This window comes from Marmota monax, unplaced genomic scaffold, assembly GCF_021218885.2.
Source record: "Marmota monax isolate L192 unplaced genomic scaffold, Marmota_monax_Labrador192_F-V1.1 WCK01_AAM20220418_F8-fsc00274, whole genome shotgun sequence".
NCBI lineage: Eukaryota > Metazoa > Chordata > Mammalia > Rodentia > Sciuridae > Marmota > Marmota monax.
The window spans coordinates 414024-431740 of record NW_026694547.1 but is presented as its reverse complement, the minus strand read 5'-3'; the positions used below and the strand labels follow the sequence as shown (position 1 = coordinate 431740).

General features: G+C 42.3%; 1 protein-coding gene across 5 annotated transcripts in view; it reads left to right on the top strand.

The window, feature by feature from the left end:
* The window catches only part of Arhgap44 (Rho GTPase activating protein 44), a 211469-nt gene that overhangs the window by 135920 nt on the left and 57832 nt on the right, over window positions 1–17717 (top strand). For all 5 annotated transcript variants that reach the window (XM_046420729.2, XM_058571591.1, XM_046420732.2 and 2 more), the window contains exons 4-6: window positions 1639–1715; window positions 10613–10724; window positions 13601–13677. In XM_046420729.2, the coding sequence (XP_046276685.1) occupies window positions 1639–1715; window positions 10613–10724; window positions 13601–13677 (266 nt within the window). The remainder of the gene's footprint in view (window positions 1–1638; window positions 1716–10612; window positions 10725–13600; window positions 13678–17717) is intronic.

The following is a 17717-nucleotide window of genomic DNA, read 5'->3' as shown; positions in this document are numbered from 1 at the left end:
AGGGTCTCCTGGCTGAGTTGCTTAGGTCCTCACTAAGTTGCCAAGGCTGGCCTTGAACTTGTGATCCTCCTGCCTCAGTTTCCTGAGCCTTTGGGATTGCAGGTGTGAGCTACCATGCCCATCAAGAGAGGGCTTTTGACATTTAGAAAGGGGTGGGCCATGACACAGTTTTTTAGTAGTGTGCCTTTCCCTTCCCATAACATAAAATTTACCCTTGTAGCTAGGTGTGGTGGTACAGGCCTGTAATCCTGGTAGCTTGGGAGGCTGAGGCAGAAGGATTGTAGCTTCAAAGCCAGCCTCAGCAACTCAGTGAGACCTTGTCTCTAGATAAAATATTTCAAAACGGGCTGGGGATATGGCCCAGTGGTAAATCCCTTGAGTTTATCCCCAATACCTAATAATAATAATAATAACAACAACAACAACCACCAAATAATAATAATAATACTCAAATGATAATAATAACCAAATAATAATAACAACAACAGCATTGTAAAGTGTTCAGTGATCTTAACAATTGTATACACACACCCTAGTTGCAGATCATTCTCATCACTCCAAAAGGAAACCCTGTACCCTTCCCTTCCAGCCCTTGGTAACCATGAATCTACTTTTTGTCTATATTAATAGACTTACCATGGATATTTCATATAAATGGGATCATACAATGTGTCTTGTGTCTGGCATATATCACTTAGCATGAGATTTTTCTTCAGGGCCATCTATATTGTAGCATGTGTCAGGACTTTGTTCCTTTTATAGCTGAAGAATATTCCACGGTTTGAATAGACCACATTTTGTTATTCATTCCTCCATCTGTAGATGTTTGCATTGTTTCCACTTTTTGTCTGTTATAAAAAATGCTGCTGTTCACATATTTTGTTTGTATGTCTGTTTTCATGTATTTGGGGAGTGTATCCAGGAGTGGAACTGCTAGGCCACAGGGCAATGTGGTCCAGCTTATCGAGATACTACTAAGTTTTTCCACAGTGCCGTACCATTTTATATTTCCACGAGCCACACGTTTCTGCATATGTTCACCAATGCTTATTGTCTGTTTTTAAAATACATTAATATTGTTACATCCATGGTATCTCATGGTGACCTCAGTTGTACTTCCCTAGTGGCTGATGAGGTTAAGCTGCTTTTTCTGTGCTAGCTGGCCACTTGCATATTGTCTGTGGAGAGTACCTTTATTTTGACTTTCTTTACATTGTAATTGTATGTGAACAGTTTTCTCTCTTCATTGAAATCTGCTTTGTTTGTGAAGTGGGGCTGATAGACTGAGAAAGAATTTGAGTGTTGGAAAGTAATGCCTTGCTCAAGTCTTGGTTAACTTTGAGATGCTCTCCTTTTTTCCTGCTTGCTATTGTATTTCATTCTACAATGTAGTGTCTAAACCTTAGGCTTATTTTCCAAAGTGATACCTTTGATTCAGTTTTAGTTTTCTGAATTTTGAGACCTCTTAGTGCATCCCATCATCATGTGCTCTGTTTTAGGTGTAAACATATTTTAAAGTCAGTCTGTTTCTTAGCTCACATGAAGTCTGACATAAAGTACCTGACTTCTTGCCATTGTAGAGTACCAGTGGGTGACCACTAGAAATAATTCTCATGATGCTCTTTGTTTCCTTTACAGAAAAAGTTGCCTTTGACAACACTGGCTCAGTGTTTGATGGAAGGGTCAGCTATCCTGGGAGATGACACACTTCTTGGGTAAGGTACCACCCCTGTGTGGGTTTGTGCCAATTCTGGGTAAGTCCCCATCGTAACAAAGGGGACTAGAAATCCTCAGGAACCACGGAGCACACCTGAACTCCAGCCAGGGACTTGCATGGGAAAGGAGAAAGTATTACCATGGAGAAATCAAAATCCTCTCACCTGGAGAGTCATAGTGTTGGTGCAGTGAGGCAAGTCTTGGTTGAGAAATTAATATAACACAGGTGAAGCACAGTTAAAACCCCCAGGCCTTCAATCCAAGCAAGCAGCCACCTCTCAGTGTCTGATGTCAGAACTTAGCGCATCCCCCAGGAGAAGAAGCCTTGCTGGTGGTGAGCTCATGGTAAAGCACACTAAAAATAGTCTCCCCAGAGAGCACCACAGATTCTCCTACAGTCAGCACCGTCAGTACCCTAAGGACCTAAGGTAACATGACAGTATGGAATAAAGTGTAAAATAATGACTTAACGTGAAATTCCACATCAGCGAAAGGCAAGGAAGATCCTTGATGAAAGAGTCAAATACTAGAAGGGAAGAAAAAAAAAAAAAAAAGAATGGGTGGAATTGAATAAAAACCAAGGAATGGATGTCTTAAAATCAAAGTTATTTATGCTGATATTCTTAAAACTTGGTTGAAATTAACGGGAGGTGTCACAAACTGGTTGAGCTTGGAGACAGATCTGAAGCTGACAGCGAGCAGGGGCACAGTGAAGGACAGGAGGTAGAGAACAGGCATAATTAGACGGAGAAGCGTGGGGGAGGGGAATGCACCAGCAGGGCACTGGGTGTGTAAGGAGTTCCTGGAGAACAAGTGTGGAGGAGGAGGAAGTTTGCAGTTGATTTTTTTCTTTTCTAGATCAAAAGGAAAACACAGGATTTAAAGAGCACCAAAAAGTCCCAGTTGAGATCACTAAAAAGAAATTCACCCCTGGGCATAGGGTAGTAAAACTCCAGGTTATAAACAAAACAGAGAAATTTACAAATCAGTCAGAGAAAGAAGATCGTGACACGTAAAAGAGCAGATAAACTGATAACAAACTATTCCTCAGCCAAAATTAATGCCAAGAGCTAATGGAGGAATATCTCCAGTAGTGAGGAAAAATACAAGAAACCTAGAATTTTGCGATATCGTTATTCAAGGCACTAGGGAATGAGACTGAGAAAATGACGTTACATGCGTGTGCAAATACGGCGTGATGAACCCCCCTAGTCTATATAATTACAATGCACCAATCAAAACTTAATAACAAAATGCTTTTATTTTTTAATTTTTATTATTAGTTGTTCAAAACATTACAAAGCTCTTGACATATCATATTTCATACATTTGATTCAAGTGGGTTATAAACTCCCATTTTTACCCCGTATACAGATTGCAGAATCACATAGGTTACATATCCACGTTTTTACATACTGCCCTACTCGTGTCTGTTGTATTCTGCTGCCTTTCCTATCCTCTACTATCCCCCCTCCCCTCCCCTCCCCTCCCATCTTCTCTCTCTACCCCATCTACTGTAATTCGTTTCTCTCCCTTGTTTTTTTTTCCTTTTCCCCTCACTCCCTCTTATATAGTACATGAAAAAATGCTCACCATCTCTAGCAGTCAGAGAAATGCAAATCAAAACCACCCTAAGATACCATCTCACTCCAGTAAGATTGGCAGCCATTAGGAAGTCAAACAACAACAAGTGCTGGCGAGGATGTGGGGAAAAGGGTACACTTGTACATTGCTGGTGGGACTGCAAGTGGGTGGGCCAATTTGGAAAGCAGTATGGAGATTTCTGGGAAAGCTGGGAATGGAACCACCATTTGACCCAGCTATTCCCCTTCTCGGACTATTCCCTGAAGACCTTAAAAGAGCATACTATAGGGATACTGCTACATCGATGTTCATAGCAGCACAATTCACAATAGCTAGAATGTGGAACCAACCTAGATGCCCTTCAATAGATGAATGGATTAAAAAAATGTGGCATTTATACACAATGGAGTATTACTCTTCACTAAAAAATGACAAAATCATGGCATTTGCAGGGAAATGGATGGCATTAGAGCAGATTATGCTAAGTGAAGCTAGCCAATCCCTAAAAAACAAATGCCAAATGTCTTCTTTGATATAAGGAGAGTAACTAAGAACAGAGTAGGGACAAAGAGCATGAGAAGAAGATTAACATTAAACAGGGATGAGAGGTGGGAGGGAAAGGGAGAGAGACCCTTTGGAAATGGAAGGAGACCCTCATTGTTATACAAAATGCTTTTAAAAAACAAGGGAAAAGTAAAGATATTTTCAGTCAAGGATTTACGACTTGCATAGTTCAATCACTTTACTACTTGTGTATTTTCATGGTGTAAGTTAAGGCTTTATCAAATAGATTATGTACAGAGGAAAGTTGGGAGTGCAAATAACAAAGTATAATTTAAAACTAGGAAAGGGGACAATTTCTTTTTCCCTCCAACTATTTGAGTTTCTTTGGCTGAGGTTCTGCAAATTGGGTTGTCCAAAGACAGATCCATGACAGAAGAGCATATACCTTTCATCAATATTGTTACAGGCATCCTAGGTCCAGGGGTCCCAACTAAGTGGGTCTAGCCATTCCTCCTAGAAAACGAAGGGGAAAAGGTCATGGTGAAAGTAGGAACGGAAACTAACCAATATGGCCCTGTTGGGAAGGCAACGTGAGATCCAGCGTCTCAGTGCTGTCCTTGCTGTCTTTGGGTAGTCGACAGGAGCTTTGAGTTCTTTTCCCTTGAGGGGGCAGTTTTCACGGGCTCAGGATGCTGGTTTATCAGACCTGTGATCGGGATGGGGGCGATGACTGGGGACTTTTAGGCATCAGTTCAGGGTGCCTAGAAGCGTGCTGCAAATCTTGTCTCAGTCTTCAAGGGGAATGAGACAGATTAGGTAAACTTAGGGCTAATAAACCTTGTAGTGCTACTTTTTTAGATGAGCACTTCTTACGTGATGAACATGTAGATTACATGCAGAGCTGGGGAGGGTCATGACCCAAAGATAAAGTAAGAAAAGAGACACATACAAAATCAAGGCAGAGATGCCCAGCTTTGCCCTGCTTTGATCACTCGTAGGGCATCTGTGTGCCTAGGAGTCAGTACTTTTAGCCAAGGCATCTTTTCTAAGTCCCTGTGGTGATATGTGTAGCACATACACATGGGAGAACGCAGTGATGAGTAACAGAGGAGTGATTGGAACGTGGGCTCACACAGCATCTTCACAGAAGAACAGTCATTTTTGGAGAGATGACAAGACAAAGGAAAAGGAGTTTCCTGGATGAAAGACCTGTAGGAAGATAAATCTATGGGGAACTAATGGAGTATAAGGACTAGTTAATTGGTGATGCCTTGTGGTTTTCTCCGGCTCCATCTTGGGGCTAATTAGGGCCTAAAGTTGTGATTAACTTCTGTTGTTTCTGGTAGAGAGATAGGTTTGTCAGTTTTCTGTCACTGTGACAAAATACCTGAGACAATCCATTTAAGAGGATGACAGAATTATTTTGGTTTATGGTTTTAGATGTTTCTGTACATGGTTAGCTGGCTCCATTGCTTTTGGGCCTGTGATGAGACAGAACATCATGGTGGGGGAGAACATGGCTGAGCAAAGCTACTTACCTCAGGATGGCCAGGAAGAGAGAGAAGAGACTGGGATCTCAACATTCCCTTCAAGAGCATGCCTGGATGTGGTGGCACACATTCCTGTAATCCCAGAAGCTCTGGAGGCTGAGGCAGGAGGATGACATGTCAAAGCTAGCCTCAGGAATTTAGTAAGGCCCTAAGCAACTTAGAAAGACCCCGTGTCCAAAAAAAAGATAGAAAGAAAGAAAAAGGAAACAAGTGTTAGGATGTGGCTCTGTGGTTAAGCACCCCGGACCCAGGTTCAATTTCTGGCACCCCCCCCCAAAAAAAAAAAGCTTGCTCCCAGGGACCTGACTGCTTCTGATTAGGTTCCACCTCTTAGTTTCTACCACCTTCCAATAGTGCCACAGGGTGGTGACCAAACCTTTAACACGTGGACCTTTGAGGGCCATTTAAGACTCAAACCGTAATAATAAGGAAGGGGACAAGCACGCTTTTGTATGTTTCTGTTCCACTTTAGGCAAATAGAGGGAGGCAGAAAGCTCTTTTTAAAAAAAAAATGCTGCTTTTCAGTTGCATTCAGCTCAAAATAATCTTATGCCAAAGAGGTGTACTTGGGTGGGGGGTGGGGGTGGCTTACTCTGTTGCCTTTAATATAAAGAAAATAAGCATTGAATCAAAACCCAGGAATGTTAAGGTGATTAATTCAGGGGGGTAGATGATAAGCAAAGTAAGACTAAAGTACTAGATAATAATAACTTGAAACTCATCAGAGGGGGAGTCTGTATTACCAGATCTTACGTTGTTTAAAAGAAGACATGAGCCTGGGATTGTGGCTCCGTGGCAGAGCACTTGCCCAGCACGTGTGAGGCCCTGGGTTTGATCCTCAGCGCCACATATAAATAAATAAAAAATAAAGGTCCATCGACAACTAAAAAATATTTTAAAAAAGAAAAGACAAAAAGAAGAGTAGAATGTATAGCTTCCAAACTAGTAGAAAGATGAAAAAGGATATAAATTGGAGGAAAAAGAAAACCCACAACAAAAACTATTAGAGGAATTAAAAGAGAAGTAAGTAAGTGAAGGAAAGCACGATACATAAAAAACAGAGAATAACGGTGATAGTAGTTGCGTTGTGCATGCTGTAGTCATCACGGATAGACACAAAATAAACATGAAATCCTATTACGTGATGTTCCCAAGAGGCTTTTCGAGGACACAATGATGGAACAAGGTTGGAAGTAAAGATCAGCGACTGAACACACATCCGATGTTATTTCCTTCCAATAAACTATAATAAAGAGTTGTATATTTTTTTTCCTTAAAAGATATAAAACTACTGGGTGCAGTGCCTCACATCTGTAATCCAAGCTACTTGGACGATGGAGGCAGGAGGATTGCAAGTTTAAGACCAGCCTGGGCAACTTAGCAAGACCCTGTCTCAAAATAAAAAAATAAAAGGGGCCCGGGATGTGGCTCAGTGGTAGAGCACCCTGGGTTCAATCTGCATGCAATATCACGCATAGAACACACATGCAAAAGCCCCCTAGCCACAGACCAAGCATGGTGACGCACGCCTGTAATCCCAGCAGCTTGTGAGGTTGTGGCAGGAGGATTGCGAGTTCAAAGCCAGCCTCAGCCATTTAGCAAGGCCCTGTCTCTAAATAAAAAAGAAAAAGGATTTATTTTTATTTCATTTTATAGGATTTTATTTTTATTGAGGATGTGGCTCAGTCGTTGGGTGTTCCTGGGTTTCATCACTAGTACCTCACACACAGTGCACATGCAAATGATCTAACCACAGTGGTAAGGAAAACAAGAGAAAGTTTATCAGCAACGTAACTTTGTGAGCTGTGAAGATCACGAACAGTGAGGTAGTGCTAGGGATGTAGCTCAGTTGTAGAGTGGTGCCTGGCCTGCAGGAGGTCTTGGGCTCGGTCCCCGTCACCACCCCCTTTTCACTCCTACGAACGTCTGGTTCAGAAAACTGACCCCCAAGCCTAAAGTAGTATGAAGATATCTGACATAATATACACCAGGAAATGCTGATGGTGCTTAGGGATTGGTGGTACTGGGGACATTTGGTCTTTGAGGGTGGAGTGGGTGAGTTAGGATAATGAATGCATGGGGGGTGCTTTTTAAGTGCCGTGTGATCACTGAAACCCTGCCCTCTGCACACCTCCTGGAAATATCTCTTCCCCCAGACAGTAACATCTGCAGGTTTACTGTTTCTTGGCAGTGAAAGGAAACATCACTGGATCTTGCTCGAAAGATGCTGAGAGACTCCTCCATGCTTACTCCCCTCTTACCAGGCCCCAGGCTTTATCCTCCAGGCAAGAAATTAGAGAGGCATTCTCTAGGAATCTGAGCAGCCCCAAAAGAAGGATCTGAAGCTTTCAGGACAGTGATGGAGGCAGTGCCCCAGTTAATGGCAGACCAAATCATCCTTCAGGCAAGCTCACAGCCCACAAGTTTTCCTCCCTTACGCCGAATGTGTTCTATGTTCGTCTCCACCTAGAATCTAAGCAGCCACCAGAGATTCCCAGATGTGTGAGGAAAGTCTTGAACCTGAATCCTGGAGACCAAAATAGTCAGGGTGGGGGAAATGCCATTTGGATGAAATAGAGATTGTGTGGGGGAGGAGAAGATTTCAAGGCTATTATCACTTACGATTTCAAGGGGTAAAAGAAGATGGTATATATCCATGGATTAAAAACAGGATATTAGTACAAGAAGTTTATAGGGAAGAAACATGCAGAGATCAAAAACAAGCTCATAGAAATGAGGAAAAAGATGAGAGCAGATGTGAAACTCTCAGTAGAAGGTTTGACGATAAATTGGAGGAAATTTACCCAGAAAATCAAGCAAGAAAACAAAGACACAGCAAATAGAAAACGTTGGAAAATTAGAGGACCAATTCAGGAAGACTTTGCCTGAATAACAGGAGTTCTTAGAAAAGTCAAGAATGAAATGATATTAAAAGTTATTATTATAGGGGCTGGGGATATAGCTCAGTTGGTAGAGTGCTTGCCTCACATGCACAAGGTCCTGGGTTCAATCCCCAATCCCACAAAACAAACAAACAAAAAGTTATTATTACAAAAATAATTCCAAAGCATTTTCCAGACTTGAAGTTCCTGTATTTCTATATTGAAAAGGCCCATTGAACACCCAATATAATGGGAAAAAATTAAACCTACGCCGAGACTCACAGTTATGAATACAGGTGACAGAAGATTTTATTCCCGCTAGGAAAAAAAAGAATTGTGAATACTTCTCGATTCACAATGAATCTAGAAGATTATTAAGAAGAGCCCTCAGAATTCTGAAGGAAACACTGCTCAGCCTCAAATGCAATATCCTGCCCTAGTATCAATCTGTGTGAGGGCAGAGGACAATATTGTGATACATGGGATCTGAAGACTTGGCTTCCTGCATACTCTTTGTTCTCAGGGAACGAAGGCATCATGAAGATGTAACCAAGAAAGACGTAGACATAAGATGACGGAACATCCAGCACAGGACACAGGGACAGAGAACCCTAGGAAATGCTGAAGGAAGATGTCAGGATGATAACTATACCCTAGGGATAGGGAGAGAAGCCAAGAGAACTTGGTCAGGCCGTACAGTCCAGGAGACAGGAATTCAAGAAGACAGAATTCCGTCACGTCAGAGGTGGTTCACTATCTTAAGAGACAAATTAGGAAAGTGTCAGGGATGTCAGGCTTAACATGTACACAGAAAATGAAACAAGCAAACTGAAACAAGGAATTATTCACTCCAGGGAGAGCAGATAAATGGGCAGGAAGGACCAGTAATCATAGTATGGTACTCAGCTCAACCACCCCAAACAGGCTGAGTAGCCCTATGTGAAATGCTTGGGAACAAGTTTTTCTGACTTGGGATTTTATCAGGAATTTGGAATATTTGCATAGTCCAGTTAAAACATCTCTAATCTGAAAACTCTAAATCCAAAATGCTCTAAAGTCCAAAACTCTGAAAACTGCAGGTTTTTTGATTAGGAATCATACCCTGTAATATAGTCAAAATATAAATACTGAATATGTACTGATATAAATATTAATGGAGGGAGGGTAAATGTAATCAAAGATAAAGTCTTATTTTTCATAGTTGATGGTCAGTAGCTTTAGGACAGGGCTTTAGCTTAAGATTTTAAAAAATTAAGAAGTAAGCTGGGTTTGGCGGTGCAAGCCTATCATTCCCAGTGGCTCTGGAGTCTGGGGCAGGAGGATCAGAAGGTCAAAGCTAGCCTCAGCAATTTAGCCAGGCCCTATGCAAGACCCTGTCTCAAAATAAAAAATTAAAAGGGTTAGGGATGTGACTTAGTGGTTAAGCACCTCTGGTTCAATCCCTGGTACTTAAAAAAATCAATAAGTAATATTAGACATATAGGGGTAAGGACCAGAAAATCAGATAAAAGACACCATTAAAAAGTTACAAAGATAAAACCATAATCTGGGAGTTGACATTTGCATCAGAAAAGGTGTTAGAATCTCATCTACATTCACCAACTTACATGCAAGTGTCTAAAGAATTTCTAGCCAGGCACGATGGCACTCGCCTGTAATCCTAGTGGCTGAGGCTAAGGCAGGAGGATCATGAGTTCAAAGCCACTTAAAACTTGCCAGGCCCTAAGCAACTCAGCGAGACCCTGTCTCTAAAAATAAATAAATAAATAAATATGCCAACATAAAAAAATTAAAAAAACAAACAAAAAAGCTAGGGATGTCTCAGTGATTAAGGCCCCTGGGTTCAATCACAGTGCCAAAAAAAAAATTTTTTTTTTTTTTTTGAAAATTTTTTCCCCCCTTACTTTTCCATGGGATAATTAACTGCCCATCTTGTACTAATTAAATCTTCATGGCTTAGGAGCAAGGGAGTTTTGGTATGTGTTTGAAGATGTTGGTGTGTTAGTGGGTCAGTTGGGTCAATCTTAACTAGTTTCTCCAGGATTCCCAGGGGACGGATTAAAAACATCTGGTTCTTTTTAGGTCTGTGGATTAGATGTACAGGAATCTATTTTATCCACATTTCTGTTATGTTTTCCCAAAATGTCCCCTTTTGTTCCAGGCACAAAGGGAGTCCTCAGCACTGTTTGGAGGAACTGATAATTTCAGAAGTGGAGACAGTTGGATCAGGGAATCACTGGCTGCTGTGGGAATCAACTGGCTTATTGACATTGACTTGGGCAAATTTGACCCCCGCAGGGAGGTGACGGGAGCATAACTCGGGCAACATTGTTGTCTTCAAGGATGTTCAGTCTTGTTTTCCCCCCTTTGTTACAGGAAGATGCTGAAACTCTGTGGAGAGACAGAGGACAAGCTGGCTCAGGAGCTGATACATTTTGAATTGCAAGTGGAGAGAGATGTGATTGAGCCCCTGTTTCTGCTGGCTGAGGTGAGAAGCAGGAATTAGGCCAAGGCCGTGTGACCCTGGGAGGGCCCTGGGGGAGCTGCTGAGCTCACCCCTCCTGCAGCCTGATTGCTATTTCCATCCCGTTCCTGATTCCACGACCTTCTGTCTTTCATAAGGAATCATCACCACCTGGCCCTATGGTCAGGGTTCCCAGATACGGCAGCCCTTGCCACACTTCACCATGGCTCCCCCTCATATGCATTTCATGTTGCCATTCTGATGGGTAAAGATGTAAACATGGCTGCTTCACTTCCTTTCCTGCTCCTAGTCCTGTCTGCCACCCCCCGCCCCCTTCACCTCTAGTGACCCAATGGCCGGCTGTCCTCAGAGGGAGTCTGGGACCTGCGAGGCCTCTTGTGGGTGATGTTTACGTGATCTTTTCTCTTTAGACTTTAAAGTACACTCCAGTAAACTATTTAGCTATCAAGCTAGCTTCATGTCTGTGTGGCAGTTTTGCTGACTTCTACCAAGTGCGATTTTACCAAGAAAGACCAGAGATAGTTGGGGAGTTTGATTTGCCTAGGACCCTGGGCTCCTCCCAGTAATCTTTAATCAGCCATATGAAACCTAAGCACTGCGCTACCTGTGCACAGTTGGGTATCCCCAGCTTTACGTGGCTCTTGAGTATTTTAAACATGGTTAGTGCAACACAGTGCAACTCAGTTTTTAACTTTAAAATTTTTGTTAATTTAGATTGAGTGTCACAGAGCTCCCTGTGACTGGAGGCCACAGTGCTGGGCAGCATTGCCCTCAACCGTGTCTGGCTTCCTCTCTGGATCACCCCCAGGACCTCCACATCCTCTGGTATTCTTTCTCAGACAGAGGTATAGATGATTACTTAAGGACCTAGAGGTAATCGGAGAGGAAAGTCTTAGCTGTAATACTTTGACATAGGTTGACATAGACCAGCTCTAGGGTTCTGGGTTCCATCCTGTGGCCAGGCATCCCCTAGTTTGAACATTCATGAGAGACCCTGTGCTCCTCATAAGGCAGGATAGGACAGAGTTTTCTGGCCAAAGCCCGAAGCAACCCCAGGAACAAGGATGACCCGGAAACAAAGCCGATTCTCCTGCATGACTTGTAGGAGGACATGCCTTGCTCTGGGCCTAGGTGCAGACTCAGCCCGTCCGCAGGCACTCCATCTCCCCCTTGGTGCAGGAAGTTGGTGCTGTCAGCACCCCACCTCATCCCTGCTCCGTAGAGTGAATGGAACACTTCAGGGAACGTTGGGTTTTCCTCACATTTTCCTCATATATATATATATATATATATATATATATATATATGAAAAAGAAAATAGCCTGAGATGATTTTAGTTCAATTTACGGCCAATTTTCTTTTTTAATTCTCACATCCTGCCCTACTTTCGCTGGGCCTGGAACCAAAATCCTGCACTGGAATGTTCAGGGAAGTCATTTTTAGAAAGAAAAATATAAAAAGAGCATCCACATACAACCAAGTTGGAAGTACTCATCACAGAGGAAAACCAGGATGGCAATGTTTATTCATTTATTTACTTTGGAAAAAAAAATCTTACTTTATTTCTATAAATATACAAATATGCCTACTTTATTCATGCAAATATAAAATGTCTCTGCTCTTGCTATTCCTCTTGGCGTCTCAGATCTCCTGAGGCCAGTGCTCCTTCGATTCCCACTGTTTGTTTTTGGAGTTAGGTAGGAGTGTCAGACGAGACTTTTCAGCTCCCTTCTCCTGAGGCCGGTGCTCTTTCCATTCCCACTGTTTATTTTGAGTTAGGTCTGACTGTCAGCTGTGACTCAGCTCGGCTCTCTTCATTTCTGTCCTGTTTTTGCCCTGGTGGAAGTATCAAGATGTAGTCAAGCCTCTGTTTTCTGGCTGCAGTGTGGTCAGGCCTAGGAGAGCAGGGGAGCCCAGAACTTCTGAGATGGTCTGAGTTGAAAGGGGGGCCCGGCAGGTGTCCAGAGAAGAGACAACAGTGTATAATTCAGGATGAAGAATTAGGAATATCATCTAATATTGGCCAGAGGAGACTGCGGTAGTCAGGTTTCCATGATTATGACAAGATACTTGAGAATATTAATTTAAAAAGAAGAAAGGTTTATTTTGGCTTATTTTTTATTTTTTAATTTTTTAGAGCTTTTATTTCATGGTCAGTTGGCTCTTGTTTTGGGGTCTGTGAAGAGGCAGCACATTATGGCTGGAGTGCATAGTAGAGCAAAGCTTTTCACTTGGGAGAAGCTGGGAAGCAAAATCAGAGATAGGAAGGGGCCAGCATTCCCAATACTCCCTTTGAAGGCATGCCTGCAGTGACCTAACTTCTTCCAACTAGATCCTGTCCCCCCAAATTGCTACAGGCCTTTTGCATGTGGACTTTTGGGGAACATTTAAGATCCAAACTGCAATAGGCACAAAATTTCATTTATGCAAGATGAGTAAATTTAGGTAGTTGTAATGAACAGTATAATGTGACTATAAGTAATAACACTGTATTATGTATCTGAAATTTGCTAAGAAGGTAGATCTTAAGTGTTCTTATGGTGTGCATGCACACACACAATGTTGCAGAGGAAGAACACGATAACTATGCAGGGTGATGGATATGTTCATTAGCTTGATGATAGTAATCATTTCTCGATGTGTGCATATCAAAACATCAGGTTGTACACCTAAAATACTGACAGTTTCTGCTTGTTCACAATTATGCACAATTAAGCAGAGGAGGCAAGAAGGCCTTCCATCTGAAAATGAGGATCAAGACACTACTAGACAACTTGCTGTGTGCCTGACAATAGTTCTTAAAGAATAGTCATAAAGAATAATTCTAAAAGAATTTTTCATGGGCTTCAGCTCATGTGTCTCATCTTCTGCAACCGCAGGTGGAAATCCCAAATATTCAGAAGCAGAGGAAACATTTAGCAAAGTTGGTGCTGGACATGGATTCCTCACGAACCAGGTATAATTTTTTGGCTTTTCTTTTCTGTGTGTCTGGGAGTAGTGACCACGTTTCGGGTGGTGGCTGGTTAGTGTGGGTGAGCATGCTACGTCCTTCACTAGTTTTTTTTTTTTTTAAACTTCTGGTGCAAACCAGGCATTGGAGAAGTAGACACACTGGGTCCCTGCTCTTGCGGAGGCTGCAGTTGGGTTTTGGAAATAGATATCAGGCACGTGAACAAACAGGGCAATCTCAGGCAGTTATAAGCCGTAATGTACAAGATAATTCTAAGGGAAATGGTGCAGACAGAAGTATCAACATGAGGTGGGGTAAAATGAGGCTTTTTTTTTTTTTTTGAGAACACATCAGTCAGTCTAAAACTTTAATGGTGAGGAAGAGGCAGCCATGCAGAGATCTGGTGCAGATTGTCTATAGCAGAGGGAACACCCAAGTGCATCCTGAGGTAGGGGTAAATATGGCATATTGAAGGTGCAGAAAGAAGACTAGCATGGCTGGGGTGGAGGGAATAAGAGGGGACCCAAAAGGTAGGACAGTTGATAGATCATCACTCTAGTAGGGGAAGCGTTCCTAGTTCTGGGGATTACTGCCCTTCTGAACTTGGTGGCATAGGTAGATATCCCTCTGTAGTCATTCTGTAAACCTGAGGCCCTTCTGAGAGAACTTCACATCTTATAGGACTTTTCTAACCTGCTTCTCAGAGTCCACTGAAAATCCCTGTAGCCAGGGAGTGCCAGAGGCCCTGAGATGGCACTGACTGGCTGTCATCTGTGGAGTTGTTCTGTTTGCCCTTTGGTCTTATAGGGACAGGGGCGGGGCCAGGTACCACTAGCACGCACAAGTGAACTAGTGAAAGTTCCTGCGTATTCACCTGGAAGGAAGTGTTTACTTCTACCTTAGGTCTTTGTAGGTTAATCTTCATGATGCCCACATCTTTAATTTTCTCAAAATGAAGAAACAAAAACAGAATGTGCTTGGGTGAGAGGATATGGGACAAAGTCCAGCCACAGGACTCTGAAGGTCAGGTCCTGAGATCCCGAGCAGCTACTTTCTAGATCTGTGACATTGATAAAGTCACTTAATCTCCCAGAATATCCATTTCCTCACCTGTAGCATTCGTGGGCAGACCTGAGAAGGTTGTTTTGAGTATCAAATGAGGCAAAGGAAGTCACATCACTTCCCAAATACTTTACGAAAGGAAGCCCGAACTAGCACTACTTGGTTCCCTGGACTTCTGCATCTGGAACAGTAAAAGGCACAGGGCAGTTTCCCAAGGCCAGAAATAAAACAGGTAAAACCAGCAGAGCAACAAGAGTTCCCTTAATGAGTGTGATTTCCCAGACCTCCACCCACCTGAAGGGTTTTTGCCATCGGTGCCTATAAATCTTTCAAAAGTAGTTGATTAATTTTCAAAATAAATCTGTTTTTAACAGGAGTGTGATAGCACTGCCATGCACTGGGAAGCGGTGCCCTCGGTCCCCAAAGAATGTTGGCAGTGTACCCACAAGTTTAGTAGGAAGAATTATCTTTCCGCTCTTCAAGCTTCGGAGCTTGGACTCTTCTTGGGCCATGTTCAGTCTCCCTGTTTCTTCTCTGAAAGAAAAACCCAACTCTTGAGTCTCTTTATGGAAAGGATGGGCTGAGGAGACTGCCGAACCTTGAAATGTTGAAATGAACATGTTGAAATGAACATGAACCTTGAAATGTTCATGTTGCTTTTCCCAACAGTTTACTATCTGTACGATTTTTTTTCCAAGTTCCCCTTGATATTTTGTTACTATCATAACTATGTTATAATGTATATTAATATATATTGCCAATAAAATTCCCTAGAGAGAGAGTAAGAGGGGCATGCTTTTGAAGTACCAGGGTATTGACTAAAGGACAAAATTTAGTGGGGTGGGGGAGGGATAGGGAATAAAAGATAATGGGAAATATCTTTATTTTAATCTACATATATAAAATATAATTCAGATGGTTTTTAAAAAAAAAAAAAATCCAAATTTGCAAAGCCATAAAAATGAACTTATCATTTATAGTTACTTTATATGTGTTATATGTAATATGTGTGTGTGTGTGTGTGTATGCAGAAACACATACACACACATACATACACGCCAATTGGTTGCTTTTTCTTTACATAGTGGGAGTCAGAAGGTGGTTGTAACTCGATTCCATAATCTCCATGGAGTATTCACATTTTTATTGACTTAAATAAAAATTACAGTTATACCATCTCTTATTTACCAGGAAACCCCACAATACTTTAAAGTGGCTAAGGTAGAGAGGCGTTAATGAGCCACGCCATCTGTGTAGGGCAGACCTTTATAAGAAAGTGTCACTCGGGAATTCTCACAGATGCTTTTCTGCCCAGTTATTTCAGCTTAAATTTTAAAATCACTTCCAATAGAATACCTCCTCTCTCATTTGCCCTTAATGCTTATCTTGGAATCAGGAATCTTTCCTAGGACATGTGTCTATCCCTGGAGCTTCAGGCCAGCTTGAGATTCCCAAAGACTTTTTTTAAAAGTGATTTTCCCATGGTTACATTCTTTAAGTGACAGAGAATCCTTTATTTTGCTATTAACAAAGACACCTTTGCTTTGCCTTTTTTTAGTGTCCCTTCTATCATAGAGCTCTGCGCTCTTATGTTGTCCCTGTTGATAACAAAAGGGAAAAGAAAAAAAATCAGGCAGAGAAAACCCCTAGTGATTAGACTCTTTGACTCTCAAGATGAGGGGGCTGTTCCACGTTTTGTCCCTGCGTTGGAGGCTGCAGACTGATGGTCTGAGAACCAGAGATGGTGCACACAGAGATGTGTGTTGTTTGGTCTACAGCGTTGGCCTGCATGGGGTTTAAAAGACATCATTTTTATCTCTTGTCACATTTCCTAAGGGGAGTTCACATGAAAATTTCCAAATGCTCTCATTATTTGAAACACCTGGCAGCCCATGACCCACGATTCTACCTGGGCCCTCCCAGCCTGGACCAGAGACTGGGCAGCAGCCCAGGCAACACCTCCCCTCCCCCACCCTCCTGCATTGGCCAGGCTTGGCTGCCATTTGTCATCCTGATCACGCTATTGTTCTTCTTCAAGCCTAGAAATAGCTCTATTACAAGTAGAAAAGGAAAGAGGCCCTGGTCAAGTTTTCAAGATAGTGGCCTACTTGGCTCCTTTGGCCTACTTGCTGGCCTGAGTTCACAGACTGTCCAGAGAGGCCCTCGCTGCTGAGCCCCGCGTTACCTACTCCCTTCTACTGTCACTAGAACCTTCTTTCAGGGTCTGCATCTGGTAATTCCCTGATGATGACCTAGGAAACAGAACTATTTGCGCGTCCTCCTAACATTTTCTGAGTGACTTCCTAGGAAGGCCAGTATTCTCCCCACAAAGATACATTTTTAAGTAAATATAAATTGTCACTGTGACCAAAATACCTGACAAGAAAAACTTAGAGGAGAGGAGATTTATTTTGACTCACAGTTTCATGGGTTCAACCCACAGTCGGCTGGCAGCAGGGCAGACACAGAAAAGCTGTTGAGCTCATGGTAGCAGGGAAGTGGGGTGTGGGAGGGCACCCCCAGTGACCTGCTTCCTCCAATTAGGTGCCCCCCCCATTCAGTTGTCCATGGATAAATTCACTGACAGGTCAGAGCCCCAGGATCCAATCACTGCCTAACAGCCCCACCTTTGAACCTTGCTGTGTTGGGGACTATGCTTTCAATTCATGAGCTTTTGGGGACATTCCAGTTCCAAACCATAACACGAGGTATCTAATTGTGAGTGTGTAGTTGTTTTGTGTTTCCTGTTGGGGATTTTTGCTTTTAGATATGTTTTTCATCTTATTGGCATATCTTCTCACTTAGTATCCATTATTGGCTTCAACCAAAGTAGGTGAATATCCAAACTCAGGTTCTCACGGGGAATGTAAATGAATAGCAGAGACTGTGCTTTAAGGCAGTGAGTTGTTTTGAAATATATATTACATTATATTATATAGGGTTAGGGTTAGGGTTATATATATATATCTGTCTAGGTATACGTT